Source organism: Dermacentor variabilis, chromosome 7 (assembly GCF_050947875.1).
Source record: "Dermacentor variabilis isolate Ectoservices chromosome 7, ASM5094787v1, whole genome shotgun sequence".
Taxonomy (NCBI): Eukaryota; Metazoa; Arthropoda; class Arachnida; order Ixodida; family Ixodidae; genus Dermacentor; species Dermacentor variabilis.
In genome coordinates, this window is record NC_134574.1 from 128,076,850 (window position 1) to 128,089,276 (window position 12,427).

Below are 12,427 nucleotides of genomic sequence, written 5' to 3' on the forward strand. Positions count from 1 at the left end.
TGTCACTATACAGCAAGTAATTTACTTTCACATAAAATATTTAAATGATCTACCAACTAGTAAACGAATCGTACCGCGAATGAATTGCGTTTGGACACGTTCTGACGAACCAGCAAGCTATTGAGAAAAAATTTTGTACACGTCGAGTTTTCCCCCACTCTTGCACCACATGTCACGAATGAAGTGTCATGGAAACGCAGGTGGATAATCAAACTTAAAACCATTTTGGCTTCACTGAAGCTGTACATGGCTGCGCTGCACCATCTGCAGACGATGCTCTTCAGGTCCAAGAAGCAAGGAGTGGCGGAACCGTCACGTGGACTACGTGGCCTCTTCCTAGACGGCTAGTCTTCCACAGAACCATCACGATCGATGCACATCTTGCGCTGCATTATCTTTGAATTAGAGCGGCGCTGCAGTGCGTGTGTGTTCTTCAGTACGGCCCTTTTACCGAGGCTCGCGCGATGCAGATCACCATGCAGCATAGCCAAATCAGGAACGGCAGCACAAAAGCGACCACCGGTATGAGCAGCGCGAGCCTCTCTTCGACACTGTACGGCCTCGTCCGGTGATGGCGCCTACGACTGGCGCCGTGCGAGTCGTTGACGAACTTGGCTTCGATCCAGGCGATGCCCCCGTCGAACGTCTGCAGTGCCACCAGCTCGGCCATGGACGCGTCGATGTGGCGGCTCATCACTGGCTGTTGGTGGGACTTGTTATCGCCACTGCGGTGGTGACCGGTGGCGTTGTCCGTCGCGACCAGCTGCAGGAGCCTACCGACGTCCAGGAGGCGCGGCCGTCGCTTGTTGGGTTGTGCTGATGTGCGGTTCACTCTGGCGCCGGCGTCGTCGCTGCGCGCGGCAACTCGGAGGCCCGCGATTGGCCGTCCGCCGTCGTCGTATCCGTCTCCCGGCGGCCGGGCGCGCTTGAAGACCTCTCGCCGGCTTCGAGCGCTCGCAACTCCTACGAAGCACATGCAGCTGGGTAACGCCAGCGGCAGTAGCAGCAAGAGCGCCGCCAGGGTCTGCCATGATGGCGCCTTGGGCATACCCGTGCACTGGTACCTCTCCGCAAGGGGTGTTGTGAGACGTAGCCGAACACACCGGAGGCAGGCTTACCGGCGCTTACGTCACGTTGGCCTCATGCTCCGGCGCGCAGCGCCGCCGCGTACCGCCCGGCGGTTCTGTCACAACGGCGGAAGACGGGGACGCAACGGGACCACCCGCGGTTGGAATGTGGCCACGCTGATGTCGATGCTGATGGCATGCCAGATGACATCGTCTGCATATGGCACGTGCGGGATGAGCGGAACTGACCAACAACGCGCGTGACGAGATATAAGCATAGCTGTTTGTCTGCGTGGATAGAGAAAAAATGTAAGGAAAAGATGAACATTGCCTTTTTGGTGAAGGGAGACAGCGACAGTAAGGGGGTTGCTGTTGTGGCCTCAAAATATGGCTCGTGCCAAAGGTGCGAATCGGTCTCACGAAATTTGGGACAAGAAGTGCACGAAGTCGGAAAGAACGAAAGATGAAAAAAAATTTAGGTGGCATAATGACAGTAAAATTTGGTTTGACTTAATGCTCAAGAAAAAGTACACCATTATTTTCACCCCCAGCAGCGCAACCTTGCACCAAATGATAATTGGTTTGAGGTTGATAAAGGTAAAAATACATTCATGGTCTATCCCCCAGAGTGGGTTGCGCCATTTCACTAGGGAACAAGGACTTGCCGGAAATACGAGGAACAATTTGCGGATAGAAGGCATAACCTACTATGGGGGATTGGTGAGTCAATTGCACCAGGTCATACGCAACTTATGATGTACGCATCAGCTGTAGGCATGATAGCCTCGGCTTGCACGAGTTGACCATATGAGAAAACGTTCTTCTGTCGCCAGGAAACCGAAAGCCAAAGCTTCTGAGAGAACTGTTCACATGTGAGCCGAAAGAAAGATGCAGATACGATACTACTTCTTGAGACGACCTCGATAGGATATCCAAATTGGGATGTCCGGCGGATGTCCTATTTCTCACCAAAATGGCGCACACATATTAAGACATTATTTAATTGGTTGTAACATGGACAAAGTGTGTCCACCAGGGGAGACTAGTATATGTTTGTCACAGGTCATGCGCTGTATTAAGCATGCTTCTGTTACGTCTCAACACTCCAAAGAAGTCAATTAGACGTTTGCCATTAGGCAAACACCCGCCCATCCATCAGCGTCTATCCAGACGTCCACGCACCGTGGACACCGACTCTTGACAGGTCCAATATAAGCCACCACTCCGCCATTACCTGACAGCCTGAACTAAGGATGAAGGGGGGTTCCATCCAATGCTACCAAACAACGACGGTGGCCTGGGATTCGCAGTTAGACGTTTGCCACGAGGCAAACCACCATCCAATGCTACCGAACAACTACGGCGACCTGAGATGCGCAGTTAATTAGACATTTGACACGAGGCAAATCCCCATCCAATGCTACCGAACAACGACTGCGACCTGGGATGCGCATTTAATTAGACATTTTCCACGAGGCAAACCCATCCAATGCTACCGAACAACGACGGCGACCTGGGATGCGCAGTTAATTAGACATTTGCCACGAGGCAAACCACCATCCAATGCTACCGAACAACGGCGGCGACCTGGGATGCGCAGTTAATTAGACATTTGCCACGAGACAAACCCCCACCCAATGCTACCGAACAACGACGGCGACCTAGGATGCGCAGTTAATTAGACATTTGCCACGAGGCAAACCACCATCCAATGCTACCGAACAACGACGGCGACCTGGGATGCGCAGTTAATTAGACATTTGCCACGAGGCCAACCCCCATCCAATGCTACCGAACAACGACGGCGGCCTGGGATGCGCAGTTAGACATTTGCCTCGAGGCAAACCCCCATCCAATGCTACCGAACAACGACGGCGACCTGGGATGCGCAGTAAATTAGACATTTGCCACGAGGCAAATCCCCATCCAATGCTACCGAACAACGACTGCGACCTGGGATGCGCATTTAATTAGACATTTGCCACGAGGCAAACCCCCATCCAATGCTACCGAACAACAACGGCGACCTGGGATGCACAGGTTGCTATCCTGCCGCATATTCCATACCATCGGGCTTCGGAGCTGGGGTTACTGCGGAGCGTTGTGAGCACGGGCGTGGTATCGCAACGCATTCGACGATTGTGATTTCCTGCTGGACAGTCTTCAGATCCCCTAGTCGACTCGCCTAGGAAAGACTGTACTAAAAGCGGAGACTTCTCGAGCAGTGGGACAGAGGGTCCTGATGTGAATTCGGACGTTTAACTTGCTCCTGCATGGAGGGGGCTTCCGTAAGTGGAGCCGTGTAACTAAGCAACTAAACCATTTTTCCTTCATTCGTACAACCTGACGTAGCCGTCGATGGGCTTGTTGGATTCCTTGCCCTAACGCCACTCTAAGCTGCAACAATTTCTACATGTTCTAATATGCTTGTAGAACTTTTTGTAGTCTTTTTTTCTTCAGTCCTAGCGATTGTGAAACATTTAGATTTTTTTAAATATTGTTCTCTCGTTTAGTGTTATTATTCCCAGGCTGCAATGTTGCAATAGCGGGCTCTTCAGTAACCAAACTTTCTGTGCTGTCGCAGTTATAATTAATAAATAACAACAACGACAAATTGAACGTATGGACTTGCTTTTTATTATGTGCTATCGGAGTCGAGGATGCACGTCTTCATATCTACTCGCGTCTTCTTTTCACCTGTATACTGGGTTGTACTTTCTTCCTGCATTGAAAGGAGTCATCATAAAAATATTTCATTCTCATTTAGAACACGCGCTAAGACATTTAAAATGCTCGAGCGCTTATCCTATCCCCAAACAGCAATCGTCATTCTATCTAGCGCACACTTGCTTTCCTTAACGCTGGTTCCCAGTACACTTTTAGGCCACGAACGACAGGCGCGTATCACCGTCACATGACATATTCGTGACAGGAAAGTATCTGGGGTGCACAGCGCTAAAGAGAGGAAGTGGCCGCCGCAGCTTCTCTCTCACCTTCGGTACCCTCTCTCTCCACGAGCTGCTCTCTCCTCCACGTGCACTTCTCTGTACTCCGTCCATGCGGCGGACCTCTTCGATTTGTTCTCCCGGACTGTCCAGGACTGCTCCGAGACGCTGCGTGCGCAACCCTCGTTGGCTGAAAGCACCGCCTCGGGCACTCCGGCACTGACAGGGACGGCTAATCGAAGAGGCCCAATGACTACGTTGCACCAACTCCGCGCAGTGAGTTCAGCGAGAACTATACGGGTCGCGTCAAGCGGCCAGAATCGAAAAGCAGAAAAGGCATTGTCCTCCTCTGACCGCCTTCCACGCGACGACGCGCCCTCCCGTGCTGTAAGGACACACTACCGGCTCTCGTCACGTTCGCCTTCTCCTGGACCTCTCGTCGATGGGACCAATCAACAGATTGTACGCTGGTGACGTCACCAGACCTCTCGTCGATGGGACCAATCAACAGATTGTACGCTGGTGACGCCACCAGCGCACAATCCTGAAAGAAATATGGGATTGTGTGTGTGCGTGTGCGTGTGCGCGTGCTTGTGCTTGTGCTTGTGTGTGTGTGTGTGTGTGTGTGTGTGTGTGTGTGTGTGTGTGTGTGTGTGTGTGTGTGTGTGTGTGTGTGTGTGTGTGTGTGTTTAAGTGAACTGCCTTCTTTGTCTGTCCTGCCGTGTTTGGTGTGACTGCGGTCTGTTAGTGGGTCGGTCGGTATCGCGGCGGATCCATTCGTGGATATATACCGGGTGTTTCAGCGAACACTTTCAAAATTTAGAAAAGAAAAAAAAAATGCCCGTTGCAGATAGCGCAATTCTAGCCCATGAGCTTCCGTACTCGAAGCAGCGGACACTACATGCACAAAAAAATCGATATGCGTACTCGACTAATCAACAGAAACTTACTAATTAGTTTTTAACTAATTACCTTATGGCACATATTGTAATTTACAAATTCTACCTGGGGAGTTCGCGAGCCGGATGCACAATTGGAACGAATTCTCGAGGGTGACACCAGTTTCGAGATATTAATTCCCGAACTTTGCGGAGAAATGCATCGGCGTTCCAGTTACTTTCGTGCTTCAATGCATAACACGACATTTTTTACAAGACAGTGAGTGGAACGACAGTGCATTTTCACGGCAAGTTTGACGGCGCGTATCTCGTAAATCGTGTGATCCGCACAATTCTTTTCAAGTGGATATGCCTTGCAGTGTCACCCGCTAGACTTTGTAAATTGCAATATGTGCCGTAAGGTAATTAGTTAAAACTTAATTGGTAGGGGTGTGCGAATATTCGAAATTTAGAATACGAATCGAATATTTTCCTTATTCGAAGCGTATTCGATTCGAGGAATGCATATTCGGAAATTCCCGAATATTCGAGGACGGCCGAATAAGGGTAGAAACGGCGAATATTCGGAGAGACTGCGAATAATTGAGCAATTAACGAATTATATGCTTACTCCACATTCTCCTGAGAACATGTTTGTTCACTATGAACTTCGCATGATCTGCTCATTATCTGTAGGCTCTGTTTCAGTCTATCTACATCACGCCTGTGAGACATGATCAGTTTCGGTTTCTGTTTTCCCAAGCTTTATCCTAGGACTCTTTCATAACGATATATGATGCACTTTCGGGTTCTGTAAATATACGCAATAATATGTAGTGTACATACACACACATATATATATATATATATATATATGTGTGTGTGTGTGTGTGTGTGTGTGTGTGTGTGTGTGTGTGTGTGTGTGTGTGTGTGTGTAAAATGTGAGTGTATGGAATGCTTCTGACGATCTAGTGATGAACAAGGAGAAGACACATTTGGCATATGGCCCTCAGAGGGAAGTTACCGCCTATGCGAAAAAGCCTCTTCTGGAAAGGGTCAAGGATCCTTGTGAGCGGTGGCAGTCCATTAACCGCTTCAAGTACCCACTTTTAAGTGCACTCGCACAGAAGTATTTGGCCCTCCCTGCCACCTCAGTTCCTAGTGAAATAGTATTTTCTACCGGTGGAAATGTTGTCACAATGCATAGAGAGCGCTTAATTTCTGAACATGTTGAGCAGTTAATTTTCCTTCACAATAATCTGTAACAAGCGCATTACCTGACATTACCTGAGTGCATTACCTATAATGAGTGCCTCTTTAACCTGAAGCAGCCTTCTAAAATACAATATTATTTTTAAAAGGGTAATAAAACTATTGTTACCTCGTCTTGAACTTTTTTTATGCTACACACATATTCGATATTCGATTCGATATTCGAAGACAGTTTTTTGCCTTTTTCGTATTCGATTCGTATTCGAGAATTTCAATATTCGCACACCACTATTAATTAGTGAATGTTTGTTAATTAGTCCATTATGCACTTCTTTTCGTGCGTGCAAGTAATGCGCGCCTCTTCGAGTAGACGAGCCCATGGACTAGAATCGTTCTATCTGCCGTAGGTAATTTAAAATAAAATTTAATGTGTTCGCTGAAACACCCACCCTGTACATAGGAAGTTGCTGCACTGTCCGATTGGCCGGTGCAGAACACGTGCTCGCCCCCCCCCCTTAACCCTCTCCAAAATTTGTGTTCCAGGATAGGACCTGCCCAGCACCCTTCTCTCTCGTTCCCGATCAAGTACGTGCCCTCTCCCACGACCCCCCCCCCCCCTCAAAAAAGAAAAAAAATATCCTGGTTACACCACTGGTTCGAGATATTGATTTGTAGCATGGGACTGCGTCGCATGAGGAACACATGCGAGGTCCGTGCAAGTATAAGAGAACACTTTCGCAAAGCTAATCCTCACGGCATTTTGTACACGATACGCATGCTAATTTATATTCAGAATGTGTGGAAACCGTCAGAGGTGGCTTAGCAACCCTTCCGAATAAGGTACCAAGCCCCCTAAGCCCTAGAAAAAGAGAAATACCAGGAAGCCCGGGAGCGTCCTAGATAATTTACTATAACACGTTTTTTTTTTCTTTCTTTCTACGAACCAATTTTGGTTTCGGCACCCAGGAAGTCCACACATCGTGACGTCGTTGTACACTGCCTCAGCCCATTCCTGCGATTGCTGCGGTTGTCACACGCCAGCACCGCCGCCAGAATAAACGCGCACAGTGCTCCCGTCTACTTATTGAGGAGCAACGTCACCATCTCTAGCCTGATCGCTACACGACGTCATCATATTTAGGTAACACGACGCCGCGACAACGTCGACGACGACAGGTGCGGCGTTTAGAGACCGACTTCGATGTGAAATTGGAAGAACGTGTTCCCATAATTTCATACTTGCTTGCCAAGTGTCGTCATCCTGGAAGATGCGTGCGATAAATGTGTGGTATGAGCTCCTTACAGTGTGATCATTTTAAAGTTTTATGGAATTTTTAAATACCCTGTTGCAGATAACATAATTCTAGTCGTTGAGCTGGATTACACAGAGAGGCGGACATTACTAGAAACCGAAACACATATTAAACTATTAACAAACAATCATTGATTGAATTTTGAATTAGTTACTTTGCGGCACATATTGCGATTTGCGAATTGTAGCCGGTGAGTTTTCGAGGTGTATCCACTTGGAAGGAATTTCCAAACAGCGCTAGTTTGGAGATCCGCACCATCGAGCTTGTCGTAAAAATGCACCGTTGTTCCGCTTTTTTTTTTTTTTTAAGAAAACGCTCTTTTATGCATTGAAGCGCAAAAGCAACTGGAACGCCCATCTATATTGTTCCACACATTGGGAAATAATATCTCGAAATTGGGGTCATCCGGGAAATTCATTTCAAGGGGATACAACTTCCATGCTCACCAGCTACAATTCGTAAATTACGAGACGCGCCGTAAAGTAATTAATTAACCGCTTAATTAGTTAATTTTTGTTAAATCGTTGATTATGTGTCTCGATTTCTCGTGTTGGTAATGTCTGCCTCTTCGTATAATCCAGCTCAAGGACAAGAATTATGTAACCTGCCACAGGTGATATTTTTTTTTAAATTCCACAGCACTTAGATGATAACACTGTATAGCTTCGAAAATACATCTAACACGTACTTGCGTACCGACATACCTCAAAAAAAAAAAATCTTGCACACTTTGGGGCGTGTCTTGTCGCCAAACAATAATCGTCATCTGTCTGGCTTACGTTTCCTCTCTCGAAAACTCGGCGCTCGCGCGACTTTCCTGTTAAGAATGGTACCGCACGCCGATCACGCCTACGCCGCTCGCGACCTGAAAGTGCGCGCAAGTTAGATTACTTTCATCATTTGGGGACAGGGTAAGCCCCAAAAGGCTGTAAACATTTCATACTGTGCAGGTATTCACGTCAGTATACTCCTTTAAAGAAACATTGACATGAACTTTTGGATTCCTCATATTTTACGTTAAGTGAAAAGAACTGCCTCTTGGATCCCCCCCCCCCCCCCCAAAAAAAAAGAATCCTGGCAAGCCTTGGGTGGTCCTGAAAATTTTCCGTATTAGCCTTTCTGCCAGAACCAGTTTCAGCTTCTATGAGGTATACGTGTAATGACGTCATGACGCAGAAGGTGATCACATGGGCACTCATTTCGGGGGGGGCCTGATATGCTGCTACCCATTGCACGGCGCGATGTACACTGGCACAGTACGCTGTGCAATAATTCACTCCCTTAAAAGTGAATAAGGATGTACAATATTTTACAGTATAGACGAGCGAGCAAGCCGGACCTAGTACGAAAATGTGGCTCATACGTCCCCACCATCGGTGTCCTGACGTCACAATGCGCACACGTCCCGGGAAGCGAAACCGGAAGTAGTCCGCAGCTAAAGCTATTGCAGTCGAATGCCTTTATAACGGAGTGATTAGGGGCCTCCGAAATCTTTCGTCATACAGGTCGCTTCGTTGTAAAGGTATCGCACTGGCCCGCTCACAGCGGAACCCGGACACATTTAATCCTTCGTTAAACAGATCATTTCGTTATACAGGTGTTCGTTGTAAGGGCCCTGTATAGTAAGTTAGCTAGGACGCTCTGAGGCTTCCTAGTATTCTTTCTGGAATATCGCAGTCCTGTACATTCGTCTAACGCATAAAAGAAAGGAATGAAGAGCTGAATATAGCTGAAATGGTCATGTTCTCTAATTTTTGTTTCTGGAATGATTGCATCACACACATTTGTATGCCCTCCCCCCTCCCCCCCCTTAGATAATGCCCTCCGGGCCCTTAAAGATCAATAAATGAAATGAAATATGTCAGTAGCCCTCTCCGCACCGCCGCATCACGGACAGCGTGAGGACTCACGGATGTCGCAAGCTCTTCGGCACTCGTCGAACGTCTCGAATCGGTTGGCGTTGCCGAAGCTGCCGTTGTAGTGGAACTGGCGGCACTTGTTGGACCGTCTGTCCCAGTAGAAGCGCTTCACGCCCATCAGGCACATGCCCGGGTGGCTGCGGAACGAGCAGTACTTGGGCACTGCGTCAGAACCTGCGAGCGCCAGTGCACATATATCGAGAAAGTCGCTCAGCCTAGCGAGTCCTTTTACTAGCCATCTTAGCGACGGCTACTTCTGCCAACTACTATATAAAGTCGGTGTCGGTTGAGAACGAGTTCCCAAATACTTAGTTGGGCCGCTGACAGCACGAAGATGGACGCAAGAAACGTATCGAAGCGCATGTTCATCGAAGCGCACAGAGTCTGATATTGAATTGGAAAGGCTTCGTGGCGTCACGTCGGCGAGATAAAAGGAGGCACAGGCTCACGAAGTCAATTCTCGACCTCAGAGTAGCTCATCATCATCATCAGCCTGGTTACACCCACTGCAGGGCAAAGGCCTCTCCCATACTTCTCCAACAACCCCGGTCATGTACTAATTGTGGCCATGTCGTCCCTGCAAACTTCTTAATCTCATCCGCCCACCTAACTTTCTGCCGCCCCCTGCTGCGCTTCCCTTCCCTTGGAATCCAGTCCGTAGCCCTTAATGACCATCGGTTATCCTCCCTCCTCATTACATGTCCTGCCCATGCCCCCCCCCCCATTTCCCTCACCCAATCTGCTCTTTTCTTATCCCTTAACGTTACACCTATCATTCTTCTTTCCATGGCTCGTTGCGTCGTCCTCAATTTGAATAGAGCCCTTTTCGTAAGTCTCCAGGTTTCTGCCCCGTAGGTGAGTACTGGTAAGACACAGCTATTATACACCTTTCTCTTGAGGGATAATGGCAACCTGCTGTTCATGATCTCAGAATGCCTGCCAAACGCACCCCAGCCCATTCTTATTCTTCTGATTATTTCCGTCTCATGATCCGGATCCGCCGTCACTACCTGCCCTAAGTAGATGTATTCCCTTACAACTTCCAGTGCCTCGCTACCTATTGTAAATTGCTGTTCTCTTCCGAGACTGTTAAACATTACTTTAGTTTTCTGCAGATTAAGTTTTAGACCCACTCTTCTGCTTTGCCTCTCCAGGTCAGTGAGCATGCATTGCAATTGGTCCCCTGAGTTACTAAGCAAGGCAATATCATCAGCGAATCGCAATCTTGCTCCACGAGAAACAAGTATAGACGCTCCATTAATCTATGGAAGGAGCTAGAAGCTGCTATGGCGCTCCATAGGCAGTCGTCTTCGGCAGGACCCGACGGAATAACATAACACTGATTTGCGCAACCTAGGTCAAGAAGCACGTCACGCAACCTAGGTAAGAAGCACGACGAGAGCTGCCAAACCTTTTCAATAGGTCGTGGCGAGATAGCATCGTTCCACAGGAATGGGAACGCAGCCGCCTGGTACCGCTGCTAAAAGCAGGAAGGTCACCGGCGGAACTGGTACGGTATCGACCTACGGCACTCGCCAGCTGCGTCGGGAGGCTCGTGAAACGTATGATCCTCAAACGTCTCGAGTGGTACCTTGAAAAACGCGAAGTTTACCCTGATCCCGTGGCAGAATTTCGACGAGGCCGTTCATCGATTGGCGTTGTCGTCGACCTAGTGTCATCTGCAGAGCAGCAAATTAAATCTGGGAAGCGATTATCAGTAGCACTCTTTCTCGACGTGGTGCGTACGACAACGTATCCCCATCAGGCCATCCTATAGACGTACTTTCGGCAATTGAACTAGGAGGGCGAGTATTTCGATGGATCCGAAGTTACTTGACACCACGGCCGTTGTTTGTACGCACTGAAGAGGGTGCGACTACCGACCACCACAGGAGCCGTGCTGTCCGCCCAAGGCAGTATTCTAAGCCCTATTCTTTTCAACATCGCGCTTCTTGGCCTGGCCGAATCCATAGCGGAAGCAGTCTGTATCTCAATCCGCGCCGATGACACCAGCGTCTGGGCATCAGCAGTGACTCACTTGCAGGTTCGAGCAAGACTACAGAACGCAGCGACGCAGGCATCCGCCTATCTTCGCACACAAGGTCTAACCATCTCGACAGAAAAATGGGTGTTAGTCGCTTTCGTGCGAAAAGTGATGACTGGTATGCATAAATGGCCAGCTTATCTTCCACAAGAGAAATAATCGGTTTTAGGATGTCATAGTTGACCGGGGCCTCCCTTGGAGCCCTTAGTTTGTCCACTTGAAGAACAAGCTCACACCTATATTGCCCATGTCTTCAGATTCATCGTCGGCAAAACATGAGGATCATCACTGGGCTCCATGCTATAGTTGTACCGAGCACATTTTTTTTGTATTTATACGATATAGCTCTCCCGTTCTTTAAAAAAAAACTAGAACCTGCTGTCAAGTCTTCAAGCACCTCAGACCGTGCAAGCACATGTACTGCGCGTTTATCTCGGCCTTAAGCGGAGGGGCTCGACAGCAGGAACAGTTATAATGGATCGCGACCATCCGATCACGACTTACATTATACCACCGACACGATGGGGCCGTATATTCGCCACATTTCCCGAATGCAATCAAACCATCCTGCTTTGCCTGCCAGAACGATGACCACGGGCGTCATTCTCCAAAGCAGTCAGCACTCATTGTGCTTCACTACCGTCGAGCTTCACGCTCTCGATACGTTGACCGTCAGCCTTATGACGTTTACAACAACCTGAAGTGCGCCTTTCCGTTCCAGGAATAAGAAGTCTGACCTGCCTACCTCGACCTTGAAGCAATCAACTCTGGATTTTTTGCATACTTTCTACTTTTACCGAGTCCTTATATATACGGATGGCTCTTCCACTCAGACCAGCTCCACCGACGCAGTGGTTATCCTGTTACGATCAATAATCATCAGACACAAGATTTCGGTTCGGAGCTTGTTGCCCTCCGAAGCGCCGTTGATTATATTAACCACCAGCTGGCTAATCAGTGGCCAATACTGTGCTACTCAAGGCGGCCCTACCATGTCTTTTGTCAGCTCTTCATCGCGGGTCCTGCGAACGATTCATGTCGGAGATGTG

At 48.5% G+C, this 12,427-nt stretch overlaps 2 protein-coding genes across 2 annotated transcripts; both read right to left on the bottom strand.

Annotated features, from left to right (window-relative positions):
• On the bottom strand, positions 1 to 1,330 carry LOC142587121 (uncharacterized). Its single transcript, XM_075698010.1, has one exon. The coding sequence runs from the start codon at positions 1,046 to 1,048 to the stop codon at positions 434 to 436; it is 615 nt and encodes a 204-aa protein (XP_075554125.1). The 5' UTR covers positions 1,049 to 1,330; the 3' UTR covers positions 1 to 433.
• Positions 1,331 to 3,713: 2,383 nt separating this feature from the next.
• Positions 3,714 to 11,415, bottom strand: LOC142588846 (mambaquaretin-2-like). The gene is made up of 3 exons (XM_075700666.1): positions 11,373 to 11,415; positions 9,326 to 9,508; positions 3,714 to 3,789 (listed from the first exon to the last, which is right to left on the bottom strand). The coding sequence occupies exons 1-3, from the start codon at positions 11,413 to 11,415 to the stop codon at positions 3,761 to 3,763; spliced, it is 255 nt and encodes an 84-aa protein (XP_075556781.1). The 3' UTR covers positions 3,714 to 3,760.
• Between the last annotated feature and the right edge of the window lie 1,012 nt (positions 11,416 to 12,427).